The sequence below is a fragment of the Alosa alosa genome, chromosome 24, assembly GCF_017589495.1.
Source record: "Alosa alosa isolate M-15738 ecotype Scorff River chromosome 24, AALO_Geno_1.1, whole genome shotgun sequence".
In the NCBI taxonomy this organism is placed as follows: domain Eukaryota; kingdom Metazoa; phylum Chordata; class Actinopteri; order Clupeiformes; family Clupeidae; genus Alosa; species Alosa alosa.
The window spans coordinates 21804974-21832388 of NC_063212.1; the positions used below are offsets into that span (position 1 = coordinate 21804974).

At 40.7% G+C, this 27415-nt stretch overlaps 1 protein-coding gene across 3 annotated transcripts; it reads right to left on the reverse strand.

Moving 5' to 3' along the window:
* Positions 1 to 280: 280 nt before the first annotated feature.
* On the reverse strand, positions 281 to 22607 carry LOC125289506 (interferon-induced very large GTPase 1-like). 3 transcript variants are annotated; one of them, XM_048236401.1, is made up of 6 exons: positions 22558 to 22607; positions 15261 to 15297; positions 9827 to 9938; positions 8800 to 9057; positions 6004 to 6264; positions 281 to 5657 (listed from the first exon to the last, which is right to left on the reverse strand). In XM_048236401.1, the coding sequence occupies exons 2-6, from the start codon at positions 15282 to 15284 to the stop codon at positions 967 to 969; spliced, it is 5346 nt and encodes a 1781-aa protein (XP_048092358.1). In that variant the 5' UTR covers positions 15285 to 15297; positions 22558 to 22607; the 3' UTR covers positions 281 to 966. The 3 variants fall into 3 exon arrangements, with proteins under 3 accessions (XP_048092358.1, XP_048092357.1, XP_048092359.1); XM_048236400.1 differs by lacking the exon at positions 22558 to 22607 and having other exon boundaries at positions 15261 to 15753; XM_048236402.1 differs by lacking the exons at positions 8800 to 9057; positions 22558 to 22607 and having other exon boundaries at positions 15261 to 15752.
* Positions 22608 to 27415: the final 4808 nt, after the last annotated feature.

Here is a 27415-nt window from a genome sequence, read left to right on the forward strand (position 1 = left end):
AATGGAATGGAAGAATGGCCCACTGTCTTGCATCTCTGGTAGAAGGGAAGAAGATTATATATATACATGAATGAGCTTCACCACTCAGTCAGTCAACTTCTTAGTGATTTGACTGACTAAAAAAATTAAATACAAAACATAGAAAGATAGAGATAGATAGATACTTTTTTGATCCCAAGGGGATATTCAAGACAAATTCAAAAACATTTGGCATTACTGACTAAATCTTTGATACAGTCACTATCTCCAACTACAATAAAAACAAATAAACCAGTTTACATACAGATTACATATTTTATTAGGGAAAAAAATGCAGATTTCTCAATAAAGATCAGATCAATGTTCAATGATGCAACTACCATAACAGTTATCACGAAAGTACACAAATAATTGCTTCTTTAACAGTTTGAACCTTGCACCTACTGCTAAATTCATATTTTATTACCCCCATGTTTTCTATCACTCTCACCTATCAAAATGCTAAATTAACCGGAAGAGTATCATTGTTTATTCTGCATGTGCACACTGAAAAATATAATGGAGCAAAAAACAATCAAACAACTCAAAAGTCCATCTACCTACTTGTTATTTTGAAAGATCATTGAAGTACAAACACACTCAGGATTGATCATTTTCTAACTCATTTAAACTATACACTACCGGTCAAAAGTTTGGGGTCACTTAGAAATTTCCATTCCACTCCATTATAGACAGAATACCAGCTGAGATCAGTTGATTGTTTTTTTTTAATCTGGGCAGCAGTTTTCAGATTGCATCGTGTGCTTACATACAGTAATTGCAAAAGGGTTCTTGACTGTTGAAGAAAGAAATGGCTGATTTTTAATGCAATATCTTCATTGCCCATTTTTAGCAAACATTCATCCAATGTTCCAGACACATTCTGTTCATCATTTTAAAAGGCTAAATGAGAAAACATTGGAGAACACTTTTATATATATTTGTGATTTACTTGATACTGAATGATTCCTTCAAGCTATTCTCAGCCTGTTCTTTGGTGATTCTTTTCCATTCAGAAGGAATATCAGCTGGCTTTGCCCTGTAGTGAACTGCAAACTGTGTGTTGAATTTTACCAAGACATACTTCCAGTAATCTGAGGCTTGAATACTGGGGTCTGCTGGAATGTGCCAATCAGGGAAAATCTCACGATATTTCTTATAAGGATGCCACTGATACTTTGTCTCCGAGCATCTGAACTGAATGTCACTGAACACAGATGAGGAGCAAATATCAATAGTTAGTTTCTTACTTTGTTCCCATCGGTACATGCCCAGACCCTTAGGCCTATGGATTGAAGCACAGTGATCAGAGTGAGCCTCCCCACCAGCCTCACAGGGTGCTTTGCAGAATGGACACTGCTTGCCACATCCGAAGACTCGTTTGAACAGCTCATCCTGTGGTTTCATCCTGAGAGTTTGGAGTCTTGCTTGAGTATCTAGCTTTAGGAACTTCTCTTTCAGTGATCGTTCAAGGTCTTGGATGAACCCTGAGAGCGACTGGGCAAATGGTTCCACCTTTGCATTGCTAAGAGCCATGACGGCATCTAGAACATCCTTGGGAATGGCCAGTTTTGCTTCAAGTTCTCTACAAATGTTCTGAATGAATTTCTTAACGGTGGCCCCTGAATTTGTCTGCTTCTGTGCAGTCTGAATAGCCTTGAGGATATCTTTTAAGATTGTCTTGAGGTACTTGTCCTCCAGTTGAGACATCTTATTTCCATTTTCAAAGTGTTCCTTGATGCGGCCATATATCCAGTCTTTCACAAAATCCTCATAAGAGCAGATGTATCTCTCATAATTTTTAAAGTTGCATTCCAAGAGCAACTCTCTTAGGAGTGAATACTGAAAAAATGCCCTTGTGCTAAACTGAAGTGCATTCTTTCCCATCAGTATTTCATCAACTATGTCTGGACCTAGAGAGGCTGCAATCCAAAACTCCACAGCAGGTTGGAGGCATAACGTTGTAAATTGTTCTGCTTTCCTCTTGCACTGATCTCGCTCATTGTACAGGTCTTTGAAATCTGCAAAGTACTTTTCTTTGAAATGCTGAAGGCACCTATTTGGATCATTATCATGTATGAAGCGATTGTGCATGTCCTGAAAACGTTTGGCGGCAATTCCACAAATATGGAGTTTTAGAGAAACTTCAAATTCATCCTTTTGAAACTTACGGTTGGAGGATAATGTGTTGTCAATCTTGTGTAGAATCTCTTGAATGTAGGTTTCATAATAGTCAGATGTTCCACAACATTTTTCTTCAACAAATGACAAGCAATTCTGAATGAGATTGTCTGCTACTTCCTGGGCCATCATTTGGTTGTCTTCAGAGAAAAGCTTTTTAACATTATGAAATACTTTCTGAAAAAAATTCTCAGGACTTACAATGAAAGGTTGTGTACCACACTCTGACAGATTGACTTTGTTAATCATTTCATTCACTGAACCTCCTCTCTGTTTCAAATTTGACCTCAGGTGATTGTGTACATCGCTCGCAATGTCCCTTCTCTTCAATCCATGGGATGTTACTTCAGACACAGTTTCTTCCCACACCCTCTCAAAGATTTCCTGGAGTTCTGGATCAGTCTTCTTTGAACTGCTGGTTTTACATTTTTCAAGAAGCTGCAGCACTTTCCTTTCCATGACATCAGTGTGGGATTTTTTAATCTTTTCCAATTTGTTCATGCCCTTACTAATGGAAACAGCCATTTCGAGTTTGCTTTGCACGGAATTCTGCAAGTCTCTTCTGAGACATTTTGCACTGCTGGAAAAATCCTCACGGTATCGCTCCACAAGAAAGACATGACCCTCTGTCTGCTTGAAGTACTCTGTCAGACTGTTAAGAACGACTTTTTCCCTCTGGTCAAGTTCTAGGACAGCCTTGGTTTTCAACTGGCAAAGAAAGTCATTGATGTCATTGTCCATTTCAGTCCTGGTCACCTCAAAGTTGGAGATTTTGGTTTCAGCGCTGGTGAGCCATGAGTACATGTGCTTCTTGAAATCCCACTCCCATTTATTGTACTCCGTGCATAGCCGCATGTAGGCGTCTGCCACCAAACTGTTCCTGAAGCTGAATATGAAATTCTCATACTTCACAGCATTCCACAGACTCTTTGTCCACTCCAGGAAATCCTTGATGTTGCTTCCAGACGTCTTACAGTTTCCAAACACTTGGACCATGGTCTTCTTGAAATCATAGACAGCCTCACTATAACCTGCGTTGACAGGAGCCATAGGAGGATTTCCGTGCCATAGTCCAGGAATGTACCAGTTTCCTCTTTCTGGGTCATACTCCATCACGTCTGTGAACTTCTGGTTCTCCTCCTTGCCCTCCATTTTGGCTGCAGCTTGTGTCATTTCATTTAGTTGTTCCAGAAGGAGTTTCCTGTCCCTCAAGTTTTTATCATGTGCAGAGACGTCAGCCACATTCTGGTGCACAAACTGACAAATCGGTTTCTTTCCCACCTCTTTCATCCTTAGAAACGCATGCACCACAATCTGGAGAATGTCTTTCATTTCTGTAGAGTTCTCCATGGCGATGTTTATTATTGTGATGTCACTGAGTCCGACCACAAGCGTAGCCAACTCATTGTCATGTTCGTAGCTGTCATCAAGCTGAGCCAGTTCTGGAGACTTCAATCCCTCTGTGTCAATTATCATCAAGTAATCACAATCCATCTCATTACGAAGGTCATCATCGACTTTTATGAGCAGCATGAAAGCTCCCCTTGTACATCTCCCACTACTAACAGCAAACTGTACCCCAAACATGGTGTTAAGGAGTGTGGACTTTCCAGTGCTCTGGACCCCTAAGACAGTAACCACAAGGATCTTGTTTCTGGGCTTTACCAGATGATCAAGCTTCAGTAACACATCCCTCACCCAGTTCAACGGTATGTTGGAGGCATCCCCATCCACAAGTTCCAGAGGAAAGCCATCTAGCAGTAACTTGGCACACAGGTCAGGCAAATGCACCATTTGTTGTCGGACTTTCGAAGTTTTTGGTAGGGTTAACGTGGATTCATAGAGCTGGCCCATCTCTCGCACAAAGTGCTCTATTCCCAAAGAGCTGTTGGAAATCTGTTTGTCAAGTTCTTTGATTTCTTTTTTATTTACCACTGAATCCTGGCATTTTTCCTTGTATTGGTCTCGAAGTCCTGTGAGACTTTTCCTTGACAAGTTATCCAAATTCATTCTCATCCATTTCAAAAAGTAAGCCCTCTCTAGTCCAGACATTGATAATGCATTAATGAAACATGTCATGGCCCCTGACATGTCGTAGCTACTCTGCTCTTTCCTAAGGTTCCTCTTTTGTGTCTGAAGCTCACTCTTGTAGTTCTCAATATTCTGATCTCCAGCTTTTCTTAGTCTACACTCTTCCTTTTCAAGTTTTGCCAGCTCCTTCCAAATCTTCCCTTGCAAGGGCAGTTGGCTCTCCTTGAACTGTGATGTGTCCTCAATTTTTGTAGTTATTTCAAATGCGTTTATCTTTGCATTCTGGCATTCCCTGTTGTCCTCATCTACACGGATGCCAAGCTCATGGGCAATGTCAGACATCTGTTCCAGCTGCATTTTGGATGGGTCACTCTTCAGCCAATTTGTTATGGTTGAACGCAGATTTTTCACAAAGTCTGCATCATTCATTTGTTTGACTTTAAGAATTATATTGGCTTTCTTCAAGTTCAGTTCTGAGGCTACCAGCTTCAAGTCATTCACGTTGAAGTTCTTGTTTTGAGCATTGCCCACCAAGAACAACTGTGCCTTGTGATGTTGAGTTGTCAGTATTTTGTGTTCTGTATCCAAACTGTCAAAAAAGACAAAAACAGCTGAAGATGTCTGACACAAGAAGGAGTACTGTGTTTCAAACGAGCGAATGTCACCTCTTAAGTTGGCCACAGCCACCGGCTCAGGAAAAATGTCAATGTTTTTGTTACCGCAAGGAAGGTACCAGCTAATTTCCACCAATCCGTCAGAGATCTTCCGTGGACTGTCCCCACAGTCCATATCATGGTGAAGGAAGGTGTCATGGTATTGCTGAGGGTTGCTGAGCAACTTGTTGAGGATTTGTGATTTTGAAAAGCCACATTCACCTAACCTGACAAACGATACCATTGGCAGAGTAGAAAGAACAATCCTCTCTTCTACAAATCCCCTAGGATCCCCCAGAGAGTGTGGTCTGAACTTCTTAACAATATCCCGCAAAGCCCAGACCATAAACATTGGCTGGTTTGTATCACAAGATGGGAGAAGCAAAGGCACGGAGAACTGACACATAGACATTTTCAAGGCCATCTCCTGCTGCAGAAAGCCATCAGAGCACAGAAACAGAGCGGTCACAATGTCCAAGGGGTTTATCACAATGCTTGAGTCCATGCAATCCACCAAGCTGTCCAAGTCATTGTAAATATCAAAGTCTGCACTGTCCAAGTTGTCATCAACAGTTGAAACACATTTCACACTTCTAGCTGTCACATTTACCATCATTAATCTCTTTAAGAAACACCAAGGCAAGGATGACAGAGATGTAGGTGCTTTATCGGTGATGGTCTTCTCACTGATTTGAAGAACAGTGCTGAGTGAGAGCTTGTCCTTGAAGTGGTCCACTAACCCCAGTTTGACCAGAAGGCCCATCAGATTGGTCTCTGTTTGAACAGAGCACAGTCAGCATCAGGAGGGTAGCTCCTCACCTTCCAATGACATACTTATAAATACAAGTGATTTTAAAATCTACTTGACAAACTCTATAAGAAAATACTAGCCGAGGAAGGACATTTCAGTTTTTCAGTCTTTACCCTTTACCATTTATGAAAATTTGTGTTGAATGCATGTGGGCCTCTTTGGTCTATTGATATCAATATGAAGAGAAATGTTCCTTCCTTAAAAAGGGTAATGTCCCATTACCATACTTTGTAGTTGTCATATTCTCAAGTCAACAAAACAACATGGAGGTAGAGACAAAAATCTGCATAATATCCATTTGGCACTTACTTGTGTGTGCATATCTGGTGGCCATCTTGCTCTCACTGCCATTCACAAGAACAGATGTGACCTTTATGGAATACTGAACATCTGATAAGAGGTTGTTGAATGTAGTCTTATTGGACTTGGTTGCCATCTCCTGGACGAGTTGATCTCCCTGCCAGCAGGTCACATGGTACTCCCCCACCGGGAAGTCAGGTGACTCCCAGCTGAGGGAAACAGAGTCTGCACTGACATGGTTCACCTTGATTCTCTCTGGAGGAACCGGTTCTGAAATTGAGTATCACATGAATTATTTTGGTAGTCAGTATAATGGCTCGATGGTGTTTTATGCCCCTAACGTCGTCTTCCAGGCAGCACTGCCACCGCTGACTTAAAGGCACCTAATCCTAACCTAACCCCAACCCTAACCCTAACCTTAACCCATGCCTAACCCTAGCGCCTTCCAGGCAGCCCTGCCTTGAAGACAACGTTGGGGGCATAAAACACCAAGAAACCAGTATGATGTAAATTAATATGGCACACAGTCGGTCAAAGGGAGACAGAAAGATCTCTGGTCAGTTTGGTGTTCACCCAAATTGGTATTATGTTAGATGGATGGGGCAGGGACTAACACCTGGAAACTTCATACAACCTCATACATGTCTGTCTGTGGACTTCAGTTTGATTTCATGCTATCCTATGTGAAAATTTCTCCCATCAAACGGTGTGATTGCAACCAACTGAATACTTGTCTCTCGCCCTTAGTTTTCTTTAGATTTTTTTCAGTTAGCATGTCATTTGATTTTTCTGTAGGGATCCTCTCCACACTATCACCAAAGCATAAGGTGGTTGTGTGTTTTGAAAATAACACAAATTGATAGATAGATAGATAGATACTTTATTGATCCCCAGGGGAAATTCAAGGTAAATTTGCTACAAATTATAAGCCATTTCGTTGCTAATGCAAGCAAAGGTCTAGTTCAAAACTCCTCCAATTAACATTATTTTGCTCCCAAACGAAATTTTGAACTTATCATCCATAAATAGAATCTTGATTTTGCTTACAGCGAACCGTTCCTTTAAGACAGCTAAGAATGGAACGTGATATTCTGTTGCCCCTTCTGTTGTACAGTTGTTCCACGCAAAGCAGGGATGTAGTGGAGGCTAAACACAAGTAAACGCAGCTTATCTACCTCTGAAATTTCAGAAATAGAGTTTATCCACCTCCTATTCAAGTTTATCCACCAATTGCACCTTTTAACATTCAAAAATCACACTGTATAATCACAAATTGTGACTGGTCTAACCACAGGACTGTTTTCCACTTTACCTCAGTTGAGGCAGTTAAGAGTTGACAATAAAGAAATACATTTGAGGAGCAAGGAGATACCGGCAAAAAAATGGTCCTACATGGCAGGGGTAAAAAATGCAGAAGAAACTGAATGAAGTAGTGCATAAAATATTGGATAAGAAATTTTAAAAGTTAAATAAAGAAGTAAAAATAAAATCAAATAAATAGAACAAATCTAAAAATGAGAGATAGGGAGACTTGACAACAAGGACCAATAAGCAGCATTCTGGGGTATTCTGATGTGTTCATTTGTGTTCATATGTATACAACGGGGAGAGGTCCATACCATTGTACATAACTGTGCATTAGGCCTGTGTACCAGCAGGAAGGTCATACAGCCCAGTGTTTAGGAACATCCAAGGAAAATCAGTGATATCATGGGCCGAGGGAGACAACATGTCGGCCTGTTCGGGCTAGTATCTCCATCTGGCCAGAGCCGGTTTCTGTACACTGGTTGGCACCTGCCACGTTGGCATGATTGACATTTGTATGTTTTAGTATAACAGGCTTTTTCTTAGGTTTGGACTCGAGGAAGCGACTCGAGGAGCATCTTCTGCCGGGAAGTTCAGTAGCTGCTTCTAATAACAACCACAACTGTTAGACTATGTGCAGTTTTACTGTTCGAGACTTCTGTTATTCATTATTGTACCATCTACAATAAATCATCATCTAATCGCCGATCCTGATCCAGCCGTCAAGCTTTATTGACCATCTTCAATACAGACATTAGAACTAAAACACAACGCAACAACCAGAGAATCCAACATTTGGATGGCAGGTGAAAACATAGTTTTTTCATGCATTGGTGCATTGGTTTCGAGATGTTGGGGTAGTTTGCCACCTTAGCTTGTATTCTTTCACTACTACAACAAAAAAGTCTGATTTACACATTTAGGTGTTTATTTCATTACATTTTGTGTACTAGCGCCTGTATATTTCTCTTAAATTCACCAAAAGTTAGCATTCTAACATGCATGCACTACCGCGACCATTATCCGAAACATATCATGTGAAGTTCAAAGGTGAGTCTAGGCTGAGAACAGAATCTCATTGGCTGTCTCAAGGCTGTTTTCTCAAAATGAGTTTCCTCTAGAATAGATAGATAAATAGATAGATACATAGATAGATAGACAGACAGATACTTGATTGATACCCTTGATTGACAGACAGATACAGATTGATTCCCTCTCCCACTCTGAGAACAAAATCTTCACTTTAGAAGCACCTGCATACACCAAACTTTCCAGTCTTATACCTAACTATATTCAGAAGACTTTTACGTTAGCTTCGAATACAACCATTCTGAGTTCTGTGGAATGCTTGCACAAACACTGATTTGGAGCATGAAAACACTGCCATTTGTTGACAAGCTGTGGGATTTGGAACCAGCTATGAAGACAAAAGTATTTTACCTATACAACAAATGCATGTACAGCTGTACATGAATTTTGCAAGAATCAGTAGGTTCTTACTAGTGTGTGTGGTCACAGTGACTGGCGAACTCCGCCGATCCTTCTCTGTGACCGAGGCAACACTGAAGGTGTACTCTGTCCCAGGTTTCAACTTCTCCACTTCAGCACTGTTGGAGTTGGTGGTCCTGGTCTCTGCCTGTTCTCCATCGGTGAAGAAGCTGAGCTCAAAGGTGACTATCCCCTCAGGTGGGTCCCAAATAAGAACAGCAGAGTGGGTGCTGATGCTCTGTATGGTCAGGTCACCTGGAGCTGGAACATCTGCAGATACAGTTGTTTTCATATGGATGTGAATTCTACATTGAAGGGCATTACACACACACACACACACACACACACACACTAACAAAATCACAGTTATACAACCTGATTTCCAAAAAAGTTGGGACAAAGAATGCTATGATTTACAAATCAAGTCAACTCTATATCTAATTGAGAATAATTCAAAAGACAACATATCAACTGTTGAAGGAGAGAAATTTGCCAGATTTGCTGGGTTTTAAATATAGCACTATAATAAGTTGCATAAATTGGATAGTTGGATAGTCCTCCTCTTTAAGTCAGGAGAGTCCATCATTTCCAGAAAGAATCACAAATTGTGACTGGTCTAACCACAGGACTGTTTTCCACTTTACCTCAGTCCATTTTAAATGAGCTCAGGTCCAGATAATACGGTAGCATTTCTGTATCATGTCTAAATAAAATGTCTTCTTTGCATGGTAGAGTTCACACTATAACTACTTCTTTTGTTGCCCCTGTCCCAACCTTTTTGAGACGTGTTGCTAGCATCAAATTCAAAATGTGCTTATATTTCCCATGAAATAGTCAAATTTCTCTCCTTCAACAGCTGATATGTTGTCTTTGAACTATTCTTAATTAAATATAGGGTTGGCATGATTTGTAAATCATAGCGGCCCAACTTATTCGGAATTTGGGTTGTATATGACATACAAATGTGACATTTTAAGGAATGTTTGAGTGAAATGTAAACAGAAAACAGGAAGAACAATGTTTGTGAGACATTGATTACCATCTGTTAGTAGACAATTTTCTTTGCTGTCATCTTCTAATGACTGACTTGTTAATGATGTGCATAAGCATGACTCTTCATCTTTATGGAAATCACTGGCATCTTCAAATGCCTTTGAAAAAAACAACACACTCCATCAAAACACATGAAAACCGCTATGTCTGATGTTGATGTTGATAGTTCTTATCAGCATTTCAGTCTGGTAACAGCATTTGGATTTGATTATGGGGCAGGTTTCAACCTCGCCTAGAAGCCATGCAGCCTAAATTGACCCTACCCACAAAATTTGAGGATGCTAAATGCTAAACTCGCTGTATTCAGTTCATCTTTTAAAGTTATTGCATTGTCAAAATCTTGTACAACAGGGGGGTATTCCAAGTACATGGTTTAGTGACAAACCTGGGTGAGTTAATTCAGAGTAAGTGGTAAACCTCCTACAACAAGAGCCATATGACATTGTTTTGTTAGGAGAATGAAGCCATAGATCTCTTCTATTAGGAGGTTCACCACTTACACATACTTGGAATTACCCCCCAGATGGAATAGCGGAATCTAAACATCTAAACATCGGCAGCCATTTTGTTGTAAACAAAATCAACTCAGCTCAGGTGATGAGGAGGACTACTTTACTGTTGCTCATCTGTCCATCATCGTTTAAAGCCCATCCAAATGACTTGATTGGCCCAAAAACACCTTAATTGGGCATATAGACCAGGGGTCAGGATTTGGAAGGTTAGCTTCAGCCAATTAGCATCGCATTTGACTGCCCACATTTTATAAAAACATGGCATTACATTGGCCCACTTCTGGCAGCTATTTTGTCCCACACAAGTTCAGTTTTTGGCATGAGCTTCCTTGCGCGTCCATATTGGTGGTAAACCATTTCTGGAGGACGATAAAATAAATGACTGCCTACTTGGATTAAGCTATGGATTTTTGACTTACTATCTGCATGGTTTAGGATGTAGGCTATTATATCAGGTTTTGTGGTATATAAAAGAAAAAAATAAATAAATGTGGTCATATTATTAATGTTATTTGTGAATTGGCAAGGTAACTGACTATACATATACATATATACAATACATTTTAGCAGATGTGTAACCTAAAACCTAAATTATTAGCCTACTCACTTTACTCACTGACTATTTTTAAAGGCACACCGCTATGTAGGCTATAGTTTGTGCCTGTAGGTAGTCCATGACAACGCAGCATTGTGATCATGTAGCCTATATGTCACCATGTGATTTAAGACAAAATACATTTCTATGACTATCAGTTTGCTTTCCTGCAATCTTGACATGATTTGGATACATGCATCTATTTGATCAGATAGCCAGTTGAGGCCAACAACCCCTGTTCCCTCTGCTTTAAATGGATGTAGCGTCATCTGAATAGGTCTCTATGAGATTGCATTGTGTCAGACGTTTCTGATAGTGACAGCAGTTGCAGACATGAAATGCATGGTTGCGCCGCAATGAAGGGTGTGCGCTTCTACTGATAAGTATTTAATTTATGTTGGTTTCATTTCATCAGCCTGCAAGAGTACGTTTACCAGCAGCAGCACAGCCGACTAACAAGCCGATGGAAATTAACATAGAAGATGCCCCCGCCATTTCTTGTTTAGCAGTATTTTGGAAATCCGGTGAAAACAGTAATACCACTTAATTACAGTTTCCCCTAAATCATAGTAGCATGGCCACTACCCTTTCACGTGATGCCACTATGTTTATTTCAATCTTGCACCGCTTACTTAAAAAACATAAAGTTATAACAAGAATTATGGACCTGAGTTGAATCTACACAGTCTAATACCCTTGCTCAAATGGTCCACCATTGAAACAATAGCTCACCTAACCTGTGCAAGTGGCACAAACTTTGTTGAGTGTATACTTGTATGTAGCTGTGTTTAAGTCTAGCTGTGTTTAAGTGTAGCTCTGTGCACTTCACTGTGCTAGTTGTGGAGAGAAATAAACAAACGTGGAGCCACACCACTTTTACAAGGGTCTACAGTCTTATGGTAACTGACTTTTGTTACTCTATGAGATTTTGGTGACTAGAGATTTTGATTTAGATTTTGGTGGGAGAGATGGAGACAGTGAAAAAAAATCTTGTTGATAATATGTTTAATTAAAATGTGTAGACATTTAGGTTTGAAATAGCCTGCTATTACATACATGTATTTGATACTCATTAATATTTATGTTTAAGCGTATTGCAATAACCAGAGCAGAGGAAAATAATTGTTCCAATTCATTGCATGTTTTAATACTATATATATTGGTATTTTCTGCATCGGCAAGTAGGCTACTCAAATGTAAATACTGGTATTTTCGATTTGAAAAACAAAATGGTATTGGTGCATCCCTATTTCAAAATGCACATGGATTGTTTTACATTTTGACTGTGCCTGAAGTTATCAGACATTTATGAGGAATTCATATATACTGTAGTTCCATTGCCTATTTTCAAATCATAGGCATACCACCTTATGCCTGAATTCAGGCATGGTGCCTTTAAGCCCTGATGGACTCAATCGGAATACAAATTCTCATATAAACACCTCAATCAAAATAAAAAAAGGCTTGGGCCCGGTTTCCCGATAACGATGGATACACGCACTTACGAGGGTTTTCTACGTTTCATCTTAAGATTGTTCGTTTGGTTTTTCCCGAACATGTTCGTAGCGTGAACGCACCTGCACTGCTCTTAAGACGCTCTTAAGGGGAGCTGTCCACGTTAATAGTTCTGAAATATCCACTAATCTGGTGATGTCAGGTGACTGCATGTCACAGCTACTGTTTAAACTTACATTAGTTCACTTCAATATGAAAATAGAAAAACTTTGACATCTGCATGTAAGCATGCATCCCAAGTAGGCTATATACCACACAGAGACATAAATACATTTAAAATTAAACTTTGGTTCTACACATTAATTCACATCAATAAGAGACTTCTGTATGCAAGCAAGGCTATATACCAAACACAGACATAAAATATAGCTGCAAGCAGCAATGAGGGGGCCAAGCTGTTGAGCAAGAGTTGTCATGGCAACGCATTGTTGTTACATTATTCACAGATACAGCTTCTATTCACAAGCCAACAGAATGCTGATCTGTCATACTCTTCCTCATACCTAAACTCATCAACCTCACACTTCATCAGGGTTTTTTTTTTCACTCCATTTCTTGCATTTGCCATTTGCACCCCCAAGATCGCACATATAAAACCCTCCCCCACACACCCCATTAACCCCTCCACCCCGTCACATAACCCCAACAACCCCACACACACCATGCCCCCCCACACAGACCCCTCAAGACACACCCCATCCCCCCTGTCACACACATATAAATCCCCCACACACCCCATTAACCCCCACCCACCCCCAATCACACATACCCCAGCCCCCCCACACACCCCATACACTTACATAGTTTGGTTTTGATACGTGAAAGCCTTGCTGATGTATCAGATAATTTCCCTAACTCTAGCGCTCCCATAGTGGTCACAAGTCAACATATTTGTTATGCATCCTCAGGATTTGGTCCCATGTCCTCATACCAACTTTGGTTTCGATTGGTGAAAGTGTTTCTAATTATGGCACCCCTAGTGGTCAAACGTCACCAAATTTATTGTGCGTCCTCAGGTTGTGGTCCACGTACTAAGTTTGGTGTTGATACGAGAAAATGTTTTTAATTATAGTGATCCTAGTGGTCAAAGGTCATAAAAATGTATTGTGCGTCCTCATGATGTGACCCCGAGTCCATGAACCAAGTTTGGTTTCGATATGTGAAAGCATTGCAGAGATATGAGCTAATTTCCTGTAACTCTAGTTAGACCCCCTAGTGGTCAAAGGTCACTAATTTTATTGAGTGTCCTCAGGATTGGGTCCCTAAGTCCATATACTAAGTTTGGTTTCTTTACGTGAAAGTGTTGCTGAAATATGAGCCTACTTCCTGTAGTTATAGTGCCACCATAGTGGTGAAAAGTCATCAAATTTATTGAGTCTCCTCCTTATTGGGTCCTGACGCCATGTACTGACTTTGGTTTCTATATGTTAAAGCGTTGCTGAATTATGAGGCCACTTCCTGTTTGGCGGCTTTGCTGCCAAACTTAATTGGTCATGACGGACGTCAGGTTTTGAATGTGGCTCCAAAAAGCAATGCACTTATAAGTCATGGTCTGACGATCATCTGCGTCAAGTTTCATGAAAATTGGATAAACTTTGTGACCTTTGAAAACTTTTAAGTGTTTTTGATTAAATTCAATATGGCAGCCGGATCAATTACGTTGACAACAAAAATTAACATCTGTCGGCCTTTGTACCTCCCACAGTATTAACAGACAACACTAGTAAGTTTTAATTCAAAACACATCACCCGTTACAGGCCAAAATGTAATTTTGCTAATTAGTCCTGGTATATTGTCTCGTTCTTGTGCGTCCTTATGGGCTGAGAGTATCATCACTAGTGTCGTCACGATACCAAAATTATTGTTTCGATACCGATACCAAGTCAAGAATTGCGATTTTGATTTGATTGATTTTTAAACTATTACACTTAGGCATATCCTTAATGTGGTGTGTAGGTCTAATTGAGTACGCATTGGTGGTGTGTGCAATTGAGTGCCTGTCACTTTAAGAAATACGTGGGAGTAATTAGCCTTCAGTATCACGGTTTTAGGCTAGTGAAAAATAGTGCATAACAAGGATATGTGGATGCAATTCGTTATGTTTTCTGTGTCATTAGATACAATAAATGTTCAGGAAACTAACAAGTTGAAGAAAATCTTTCTGGGATCATAGAAGAGATTTGCGATGTTCATTTATGATTTTAGTAAGCACTACACGAATGACAGACATGGCGGGATAATTAGCAAAGATTGCATAGCCTATTTCTGAAATGACATTAAACCCAACAGTAGGCCTACATTACCTAAATCCCATAAGCCTAGGTAGGTTAGCAACATAAACTTGAGAGATGTAAGTGAGCAAATCGACTTTCGACTATTTTTAGTGTTGCTGTGCAACCATAGCATCACTTAAACTAGCAGCCATGTCTCACTGTTTATGGCACGACAGCTATAGGTGTGTGTGAGGAGAAAAGACACGCAGGCTAGGGGAGGCACTAGAGGAATGCCTTGCACACACGCATGTAATGTTCAAAAGAGCATGGTCATTCTTAAAAGTATTGATATTAATAAAATTAGGTATTGTGACATTTTTAATTTCAGGGTATTGCAATACTTTTGTAGTATCCGTACACCATCATCACACCCCTAGTATTAGGCTCAAATTTGAACATCACATTATAGTAAATTCAAGCTGGCTTCCAGGCTAGGGATATACTGTATGTAGACAAAGATGTGAAATTACAAAAATAAACAATACAGAAACAAACAAGGTTAATTAAAGATATGAATATACTACCTCATCTTCTGAGGTATCAGCCATGGGGTTCACAGTGCTCAAACAAAGGTCAGACAATTTACCAAAATTCTGAAATGAAATTAAAACCATAATGCCATAATAAACCAAGCTATTTTTTTGTGTAGAAAAACACCAGAAAAAGATCAGTTGTGTATGGAAGCCCATTTCTGCCAATTGAAAAAAGCTGCATTAGAACTACAAAATGTCTAAAAATGTCTCTTGGAAAAGGAGCGCTAGAAAGATGTGTCAGAAATAGAGCTGGAAGCAGTTGAAGTGCCATGCTAACAGGGGGGCTATACTGGGCGCGTAAAGGGGGGATTCACATTACACGCACAAACAGCAGCGTATTGCCCAAATGCACCGAGCATTTATTAGGTTATCATAGATCCGGCCCGCCACACACTTTAATCCGGCCTGCAGAGCATTTAATTAGGTGATCATAGGCTGCTCGCTATTTGGGAATCGGGTGTGAACCAGGTGCGTGGCGTGTCAGCTGCTTGGCGTGTCCGTTTTTATTTCAGCTCCCATGTTAACAGGTTAGACCTTGCACACCGCCTGCGTGACACACACGTCTCAGGCGCAGCTTGAGCCAGCGCCGAAAACGCGTACATGATAGGAATAGGACTCACATCTATTTTTCACGCCACATGCAAGTGTGTTGGAAGCGTTTCCATTCGGCATTTTCCATTCCAACAGTGAAGAAAAAAATGACGTGAGAAAGAGAGACGTTTTAATTGGCAGAAAGGCGGCCGCAGCACCGCATCAGACACGCTTCTGGTAAGCAAAGACATAGGAAAAGCCACGCAGCCGAAATCATTGATTGCGGCACGCCAGGCAGCACGCACAACAAAAATCATTGGGACATTAGGCCCGTTTCACACCGGGAACGTGGTGTGAATGTCGCGTGGCGTTTTCTATGTCTTTGCTTACCAGAAGCGTGTCTGATGTGGCCTCTCTGACAATTAAACGTCTCTTGCTCTCACGTAAATTCTTTTTCTTCACTGTTTTGAATGGAAATGATTCCAACATGCTTGCGTGTGGCGTGACAAATAGGCGTGAGTCCTATTCCTAGCATAAACGTGACGTGCGTGTCACGCAGGCAGTGTGCAAGCTCTAACCTGTTAACATGGGAGCCGAAATATGCGTGCAATGTGAACTTTTGAATAAAACGTCATTTACAAGACATCGTAAAACAATGAAAGCTAATATTTTGTCACTAGCAATCTACATCTGTCCTCTGTGGTTGTACACATTTTGTGGTTGTGGAATCTACACTTTTGGTGGTTGTACCGTTGCATTAAAAATAAAAGTCCCCACCCACTTCTCACTTCTAAGTTACGTAGCTGGTTCAGTCAACAGAAAAGCTTGACTGAAGGGGCATGACAGAATTAATGTTACTATTGTTGTTGAGAAATGTTGACACTATGTATATAGCAGGACAGTTACACTCAAGTGAACCCTCCGTCTTCTATGGCCTTACAATGTGCCTAGTTTCCCCCAGCATTTCATTTATATTCAACTCTGTAAATTGGAGCTGAACTTTATCATTAAACTGTTGATGATCATGCAGTTTTGTGTAGCCTACATGACAATGTAATATTTACACCAACCCGGGACCTAGTCAATAAGAGATTGATGTTAGAAATTATTTACAAGAATATACAAATAATATCTTCCAAAATAATGTATGTTAGACTACATACAGGTCATACCGAGTGTTTTTAATAGGACAAACATCAACCATTATTCGCATAGCTGAAAATTAAATTAGGTCCTTCAGATACAGTGCCAAAATATCTGAAGGGTCAAAGCTGAGGTAATTTGCTTGCGCTCTCACATGTGTAGCAGTGATGTTTTAAGTGTCTCACAAAACATTGGTTGCATGCCGGGTTGGCTGTCACCCACAGCAGCCTTGAGCTGCATGAGGTGGAATCAGATGCAGATGCAGCCCAGATGCAGGTTTTGTATATGTTATGCTCAAATAGTAAAATAAAATATGATGGCACCTCCTGCCTCTTGCAATGAGCATAGTTCAAAAGCAACTCTTTCCTATCTGTATAATGACACATTAAATTAACTTGATATAACATCGACGACCAGATGGAATGAATATAAGTTAGAGGATGCTCCGACCCACTGTAACTAATGTACTTTATGAAGACACTCTAATACCAAGGAGTCAAAAAACACTAGACACTAGAACAGGCCACAGCAACCACCAGCTAATTCTAAGTTGAAAGGTAATTCCTACTGAGTCTGTTTGTAAACAATGTGCAGCCTATATGTATTACTGTTCTTAACTCATTGAGTGCCAAAAACGTAATATTACATTTTTAGCTTTTTTTTTTTAATTACGAAACTAGACACTTTAACACACCTTATATGTGATTTTGGGAACTCTGTGATGAATGGAAATAAAATATGTGACGATCGAAAACTCATGAAAACGCACAATCTGGCCTTTTTTTTTCTGGACATTTTATCATAACTCGGCTTTTGATGGTTGCCGCTTTCAGGCCATTTTCGTGGGTCTATCACTAGGTGGCAGTCTCACCAGGTCTCGCTAGGTCACATCCCGGAAACTTAAAGGGCTGTATTTTGGGCACCCGCACAAGTTGAATTCGGTATTTTGCACGTTTATTTTTTAAGCATTGCGCCCAGTGGTGTGGCAATTAACAACCTAGGGAGGGTCCTAGCGCGTTGTCTAAAAATCGCTATCATACACCACCTAAACCTGGTCAGAAGTCATTGGCGAGTTGTTCATATGCTATTTTAGGAGCGCATGTCAACAGTCATATTGGCAGGTGCACGCACCATCCTTCTATCATTCATGAACGCACACCAGCGCACGTCCATGCAAAGCATTACAAATTGCACGATTACAATGGGAAACATAATTAGAATAAAGATATTACGAAATACTGTACATCTCATGATGAGTAGTTATTCACCATCATTTGTAAATTGGTAATGACGGTTAAAAGTGATTAGGGGAGAGGCGAGAGACATGGAGCAGCTGAAGATGCACTGTCACGAGATATAAGCAACTCCTCTGCAGGATAAATGTAGTTTTATTCAGTCATTTGAGCAATATTAGGGTAAGTGTTGCTTTTTCCAGCCTATGTTTTCGGTGGTAACCCATTGTCAGTCAATAGTGAAAGTAACTGCATATAACTGTCTTGTCGTTGACTGACTCCTTGGTGAAGTTAGTTTCACTTTGCCAATGAGTTCAAATAATAGACGATTGCAAATGCGTGAAGGCTATGCTAGGTTTTAGTAAAGCATGGTTTAAGAATGACTATTCATAGGCCTACGGTCTCGCAAGCAGCCTCCTTCAAATGCGCCATTGAATGCCAAAATACCGATGCATTTATTTGACATATCGCGCTTTGCGCTGTTAAAGGGAATGACAGATGTCATTCTCATTGGTTTAAAATGATGTTACGCCCCAAACACACCCATATGACTGATTTAAAAACCTAGGAACACCGTGTTGCGCCATGCGCTCCATGTTTGATAAGGAAACCCCTCCCAATGTGAACTGGACATCCTACTAAATTTGAATAGACTTTTGACGAGTGACGATGCGCTTTAGAATGTCATGATAGGGCCCAAAGTGTGAGTTAAAAGGCATCAGTCATTTTTTTCCCTCTCCAAACAGTCCATAGCTTAATGCTTGTGAGGTTTTAATGCAACAATGTTTCACACAGTCCTGTTCATTTTCCACAGCTTTGTTTGACGTTGTAGTGAAACACTCTGTGTGAGTGACAATGTGAGTAATAGGTAATATATTTACCTAAATATTTGTGCAGTCGGGAGACAACAATGTGCGGCCTATTACTGTTCTTAAGAGGCATGACAATGTGAGTAATAGGTATTCTGCATTTACCTAAACTAGTGCAGTGCCTGTTCAAACATGCCATTCCTGAAGAAAACCCGTAGCAATTACATGCCCACAGGTATGCCTGCTTTAAAAATAGGATGATAGGGAAACATCATTCCAGCTAAGCATTCAATAATGGATACTGAATATTATAATATATTAGCCTATAATTAATGTGGCCTCTAATACATGTGTAATAAATTTAGGCTTGGCCGCTAGGACATTTCTACAGATCAGAATGACATAAGCCTAACAACTGTTTTGAGTTAAGGCTAAATGTGTTTTAAGGGAACCGTATGTAAGAAATGTATTTCAATTAATCATAAAATGGCCCTGGTATGTCACTAGACATTAAGAAATCATGTTCATTTCAAATACTTATATCACTGACAACAGTAGTCCGGCCAGGATATTGTCATTTTAAAAAGTGAAGTTGCAGCCCTCAACTGATGTTGATGTTGTGTTTTGTCATGTCATGTTGTGTTTTGGCCAGATGCGCCACCCTCCACCTATGTACTAATCACGAAGTTAGTAGTGTTTGGGCATCCGGGTTGGCAACCTCAAGTCAGGGGGGAGGGGGAGGGGATACACCGCTCTACAGTAATTTGAAAGTGATTGCAGTTCCAGTTTTGGCCACAATCTTACATATGGTTCCTTTAATCTTACTGAATAACTTTCTAATACTGAAGACAAACCATTTTGTGGAATGATGCATCATTGTTTGAAATTTGCAACGATGTGACTCAAAAACAGTCTTTAGCATAAGTGACGTCGCTCAGTCTGCCACTTGTTGTCTAGCTATGTGGCATTAGCCTATCGCTCGTTTCAATTTGGGACCTTGCAGTCGGAATTGTCGTTTGTTTAGTCAAAGTCTCAAGTCCAAAGTAGCCTGGGCTATTCGAAGCGTCAGTTTATTGCATATACTATTATTTTGAGTGCTCACTACATACCCGTGTTTGTTGGCGTGTTGTTGCAAAATCCACGTAATCATTGCAATTGATGCACAGTTTGTTTACTACTTACTATTTACCTGAGCATTCAGTATTGTGCAATATAGCATACAGAAGGTGAGGGACATTTTGGGGGGAAAGAAGTGGTGCATTTTATCATTCAAACATGCAACTTTTCATGAAAATTCTGTAATCCAACATGGCCGCCACCATATGACATCATAATATGCAAATTAGATATAAACATTTAATCTCTACATAAACTTTGGGTCATCCTTAATATTTCTCTAATTTACATAAAGTCTCTATCTCTTATCACTTTTAAGATATAGCCTTTTGAAATGAAGATGTCAAAATCAAACGTTTCGAAAAAAAACCTCTGGCGTCTAAAGGGTTAACATTGGCGATTATGGCATCACAATAGAGCACTTAGAATCCTATGCCGTGTTCCGGTCAGAGCCATATGGTTCCGGCCACCTCCAGCAACTGTCTGTCTCAGGCTTTAAGCATACAATCTGGCTCTCTTAAGACTACAGATCCTGTTCAACTGTTTCCTCTGCCCACAACTGTTTCAAAATAAAAGTCTCCACTACAATAATTCCCTATTAAATAATTTAACCATTTAAACTATCCAACTATTTAACTGTTCAACTATTCCAACTGTCAGTTATCATCAACTATGCCTCTAGCCTACTATATTAAACCACCACCTACCTAGCAACCAATTTAGCAACCATTGAAATTAAGCATCTATGTCAGTTTCCATAGCAACCAAGATGATTATACTAGCAAACCACTGTAGTAACTGCTTTATTTCTGATAGCAGCCACCATGGACACCCTAGCAACAACCTACCAACGACTTCAAGTACCCTAGCAACAGCCTAGCAACCACATTCACAGTTAAAACCTAGCAACCAGCATAGCAACCACCATAACTACTCTAGCAACAGTCAGTTGTCATCAACTTTGACTCCCGTCAACTGTTTCCTCTCCCCACAACTGTTTCAAAATAAAAGTCTTCACTGCTATAATCCCCTATTAAATTATTTAACCATTTAAACTATCCAACGTTTTAACTGTTCAACTATTCCAACTGTCAGTTGTCATCAACTATGACTCCCGTCAACTGTTTCCTCTACCCAAAGCTGTTTCAAAATAAAAGTCCTCACTACAATAATTCCCTATGAAATATTTGAACCAATCCAACTGTCAGTTGTCATCAGCTATGACTCCCGCCAATTGTGTCCTCTGCCCACAACTGTTTGGCAACCTGGGCTTTTCAGTCAACTAGTGTGATCAACTCCCAATCTACATTCAACTTTTAAACTGTCTACTTTTAAACTATCAACTTTTATTAAGCTGTGCAACCACCATGTCTGTCCTAGCGTCATTTTCATGCACTCGTAATTCCCTGGAATTACATTCTCTAGTTGTATACCTGAAAGGCCAGAGTTGCATATCGTAATTGTGCCTCAGTTGAGCCCAAAATCCATCAAAGAAATATATATTCTTTGATTTATTCTTCTAAATGATGAATGATAAGCAGAATCTCAAAAAGCTTGTTGCATATCTGCAACGTTGGGTGCTTTAATGCAGCGGTACAACCACCTAACGTAGATTCCGGTGCCGTCAGAATTTTCCCGGTGGATTTTAGTGCCCCACTCCGCCCCTGGCACCAAACAGTCTGCGCTTTCTGTGCACAGCCACTAGGTGGGTGTGGGTTGGTAGGGGGTTGGCTTCTCCAGACAAGTACAGAGACGCATGCAGATACAGAACAGAACCTGAATTTCTATTTTTTTCAATTATCCAATTTTCTATCAAGCTCAACACATATGCAAAATAAAAAACGACGCCAAAATCTTACTCGCGCATTTACCTGGCGAACAAAAAAACACAATGTTAGGAAATCGAAATACATTTTTAAATGTCCGATTTTTAAGTTCTGGAATAGAAAATTGAACTGATAAGCGTTACGGGGACGGAAGAAACATACAATTTAAATGTTGTACCTTAAAATATTTTTTTCCAAAATCGTTTCAGTGGTTCATTAACAGGGTGAACGACACTTCTGTAATCGCTTCGCGACTCTCTATCGGCTAACCGCACTATGTGAGTTTGCCAGATCGGGTAGTTCGATGGAATGAGAATAAGAAACTACAAATTTGACTTGCTTCTGATGTCGCAATACATCATACTTTCACAAAATCATGCAACATATTCTACCTTGTCTGTGGGCATCGTTATTTCCAAAGCCGGTGCTGGATGAACAATTAACGTGCGCGTGCGACATAGGGAAAGTGCTTTGATTTCTATTTCATACTACTTCAATATTTGACAACATATCATGAATGATACTTCAAATTGGTGTTTTTGTAGATAGATTGCTGCCGAAATTCACGGCTAACATTTGCACATGAAAGTTAAACGTGGAGATAGGCTACTCAGGGAAAGGTCGAACCTACCTTGCCTGCTGTCTTCAGTGGTTTTCAAAGTAGGCTAATCAAGTTTGAGGGCTATTCATTTCCCGTATAACGGAAATTTCTAGTTTCGTTTTCTCGATAAACGAAAGTGGGAGGAGGGTGAGAGAAGAATGCCAATGCCACCATAAGGGTCGCACTTATTCGTTTTAGTACCGGGCATTTTCCCGGTGGGCCATGGCACTTTTGGGGCGAATCGTAGATGGGGTTTTTTCTGGCAGCGCTGGCCCTCAAAGAGCTGCAGCGACCCACTGGTTCATTTTCCATAGGCTATAGCTCTAATGGGTCAATAACGTGACGTCTAGATTTTCTGCCCAACCGCATTTGTTTTAAGCTTATAAAAGGTTTGAATGCCGTCTCCCAAACCTCTACTGTCCATGAAAAAACACTTGCTAACGTGATCTGATCTCAACAAAACGCAAAATTGCACCTGACGACTGACAGCCAGGAAGGAATAGAAAGGGAGGATGCCTTCTCTTTCTAAGGTGCTGACGAATCACATTTTGACTGTGACCGTGACTCAGGGTCTGTCTGGCATACCGGGCATTTTCCCAACAGGATGAGAGGGAGTACTGATAGGAGGCAAGAGTGGTCGGAATTCAGGATGGGGAAGTTCCCACCCTACTAAAACACAAATCAGGATGCTTTTTTCTTCAGCTGGCAGCGCCACTGGTTCATTTTCCATAGCTACTAGCGCTAATAGCCTACAATGCCGGCTGTGACAACAAAATCATGCCTGCGTTCTATTCTCAGACCTTTCTCTGTCTATGATCTGCAGCGTTGCTCAAACTACGAGCCTCCTCGACGAGTAGATTGCTGGTATACGGAGCCATGAATTTAAATTACGCCCGGCTTCTGTCTGTTAATTTGCGGCATAACTGAATGATACCGCGCACCGAAAGAAAAAGACACAAAAGTTAGAGTTAACCTCTCCGTTATTAACTTGAAATATGTCTCCATGTATGGTACTGTCATTCAAGCAGTGAAGTGATATGCAGGTAAGGTAATTGTGCGGGACATCCTGTATTTTGGGTAATTTTGTCCCGTCAGCGACAGCTGCATTCCCGATTTTCAATCACAGCTCATCGGCCTTGTAGGCTACTGTAAACGCACCTAAAGTGTCCCGCCGCTACCACGCGCATCTGTGCGCACGGCACCAAGGGAGAAGGGGCACCACAATTTAGGCAGAGAACTCATAACTCATTAATTATTTAAGCTGAACAGATAAGTCTTGAGACCCGTCTTGAAAGATCCAAAACTATCACAGGAACACAGAACACTAGGCAACTCATGGCATAGAATGCACACATATTTTAAGTGGACTGTCTGCAGGTAATGTGTCTGACCAGTCATGGTGGGTGTGGGCCGCCTGGGGCAAAAATGCCAGGGCCGATTTTTTGTCCCAGTCCAGCCCTGCACACCACCCGTCTTAGTAACAGTTTCTTCCCACAAGCAGTCAGCTGATTGCTGAACAGCTGAAACCACTACATTTTATTTTGTGTGTGTGTGTGTCTATAGTTTTTATTTCTATTTTTACAATATACCTCTGAAGTTCGCCTACATACAAGCTACCATGTTTGCCCATATAAGGATATCCCGTATCTTGAGATGTTAATAACATGGGGATTCGGAATTGTCACACCTGTTAAACTGTCGCTGGGACGACGGGATCAGAAATGCAAACGTTTTGCTCTACACGTCTCAAACTCAAATGAGCTGGGGGCCACTTCTGCCAACATCATCTGATTGGAGGGCCACGTCAGTGTTAAAGAATAATACAAAAAAAGAAGCGCTATTTCTGAAAATGCAATGCTTTTTTTGTCAAATAGGCCTAATCAGTGTTGTTTGTCTCAATTAAAAATACCATCAAGGGCCAAGTTACATTATTATTTTGACATGTTGTGAGCCGGAATTGGCCCGACAAACTATTTCTAATATGCTGCAGCGCCCAAAAATGATCTGCCTGCACCGCTCTCACTATGGAACCGGCAGGAATCAAGCACGTCTCCCCTGGAGTTCTTAGTCGAGCCTGCCACTTACCAACCAATCAAACAAAACAAAAAAGAAAGAAAGGGGCTATACAATAGCCAATCAGAAAATAGCACTATTGTATCTGCGTGGTTAGAGGATGCTGGCTCAGAGAAGGTGGTGAAATGGGTAGGCCCATAATTGAATTGTCAGTGCTATGTGTCAAATCTTTTCTTCTGCAAGTCTGAGCAATTACAAATTATATGTCAGGAAACAATGCATGTGGGTCTACCTTTGCTGTAAATAAATTTCTGCATTTTCCAACTGCATTTTTTGACGTTTGCAGGCGTTGCTACTTCTGTTTATCACAATACGTTTTGATTGAGAAAAACTGTAAAAGCCTTACCTTACTGTCAGACGTCTCCTTTTATCCTTATAAGCTACAGTATTCTGGTTCTTGTTGTTGTCTTTGTACACAACCGATATAGTACTCTTTATGCAAAATCAGCCCCCACCCTTCTCTTACCCACACACACAGACGAATGTCTCATTTATTGAAAATGTAACTCAAAACCTAAAAGACTTGCACACTAAATACACACAATATGCAAAACATCACACATTTGCAAAAATGACTGCTCTTTTTACATCCCATTTGCATGGCAGTGGCTTTTCAAAAGAAAACACATGTTGTAAGGTTTGAATCATGTGTCTAATGTAGAGAAGTGTGTTTAAGTGGAGGGATATTGTGTTTGGGGCTTTTTGCCTTTATTGTGATAGGATAGTGAGAGACTGTCTCGCGTTGCTGGTAGGGGTAGCTTGCCTAGTGCAGCTTTCAATACACACCAGCAGGAGTTGGTTGGACTTGATGTTCCGAGACAGCTTGTACACGGCCCAAAGCCTGTCTGGCCTCACATGGTACGAGGCCGTAATCCATCACCTGGAAGACAATAGGGGAGGGAAGAGGAATAACAAGCCAACTCCAAAACACTCCCTTAAAGGTGGGGGTTGGGCGTGGGCCATTTACTCTACCCTGTAAAAAGCCTTCAGCTACGGGAACCAGGGTTGTGGACAATTCGAATTGCAATTCTGCTTCCTGTTTGCTACCTCAATTGAAATGCAAGTGAAATTCAAGAATTGAATTAGAATTTAAGAGCCAGTTTCAATTCAATTCTGGAATTTTGCACAAGCCTGACGGGAACATCAACAAATATCAGAAAATCCTCAAGCCTTGGGAAGGAAGCCTCTGCAGCGACCCAAGCTAAAGAGACTATGACGACGTGCATGGAAAACCGCAAGTAGACTGTACATTCAAAGCTGCTTCTGACCTCAAGGCAACCCACCACAATAGCGACATGGAATAATGGGACATGGAACAAACAACAATAGACGAACAGGCATACAGTGGAGCTTGACCGAGCAGTTAGAAGATCTAGATTTCGCTGATGATCTGGCACTATGGCTCACACACACCAACAGATGCAGGACAAATCAGGAAAACTGGAGGAAACTGCTGCTCTGCTCGGACTCAAAATAAACTTTTCAGAAACTCATCAGAAAAATGAAAGTAATGCCTATCAACAGCAAGAACAACACACACATAATCATGGACTAAAACTCACAAGAGGATCAGCTCCACATAGCATCACCAACTCCAAGAGTGCTGAAGTAGAGAAGTTGAAACCTGGGACAGAGTACACCTTCAGTGTTAACATGAGACATGCCTGCATGAGACACGTCTCCCTGTGCCAGCTAGAGAATAGAATATGCGCCTATTTTTCACGCAAGGGGCAAGCGCGTTGGAAATGTTTTCAGCCAAAAGAGCTGGTGAAAAGGTGTGTTAATTGTCATCAGGGTCGGCGCCAGAGAAAGTGTGAGGGGGCCCAAGAGCACTGACAGGGAAGCACCTCAACTCACTTGTATTAGTTATTTTTTCCAAAATTGCCATTTAATAAAGAGCATCCTTCGAGCTATATGATCATGGGGGAAAATAGTGCAAGAACATAGCGGTCATAGCCTATAGCATTTAATAGACTATCACACAGCGTTTAATAGAATAGCATTGCATAGGCTACAATACAAGTAAATAGGCTGTAATGGACTCACCACTAACAGGCCTAGGCTACAGCTGAGTACAACATCTCTGTGTCTGTCCATTCATTTCGAAATCTTCATGTAAGATCCTGCTCAAAGGCAAATTGCACATAGGCTACTGATAATATTACGACTATGCACAACATTGCACATAGACTATGTGATCGTTCAAAATGTTCCATAAAGTAGGCCTACGGAATGAATTCTAACACAATAATGGCTAGGTAGATGCACCAAATGTGATGGAAAGTTTAAGAGCGAACAGGACACTGCATGGTTTTTAGTATTTTGTGCTGCTCTGACATTCCACTTTTATTGACTGTTAGTCTAATGTTTTCCATCTCCGATTCCATCTCCTCTAAAGTAGCCTACATGATTCAAAGCACTATAGGCCTACGTCTCTGTTGCTTGAGTTTATCATTAGCGTTGGACAATATTGGAAAATATAGAAAATGCGACATGTCAGTTTGGCCCTTTATTTATACGGTTTCTGTCATTTATTTATCAACAGCTCATGCATTCACAGTGCCTCAGTGAATAGGTCTCTATGAGATTGCATTGTGTCAGACGTTTCTGATAGTGACAGCAGTTGCAGACATGAAATGCATGGTTGCGCGCAATGAAGGGTGTGCGCTTCTACTGATAAGTATTTAATTTATGTTGGTTTCATTTCATCAGCCTGCAAGAGTACGTTTACCAGCAGCAGCACAGCCGACTAACAAGCCGATGGAAATTAACATAGAAGATGCCCCGCCATTTCTTGTTTAGCAGTATTTTGGAA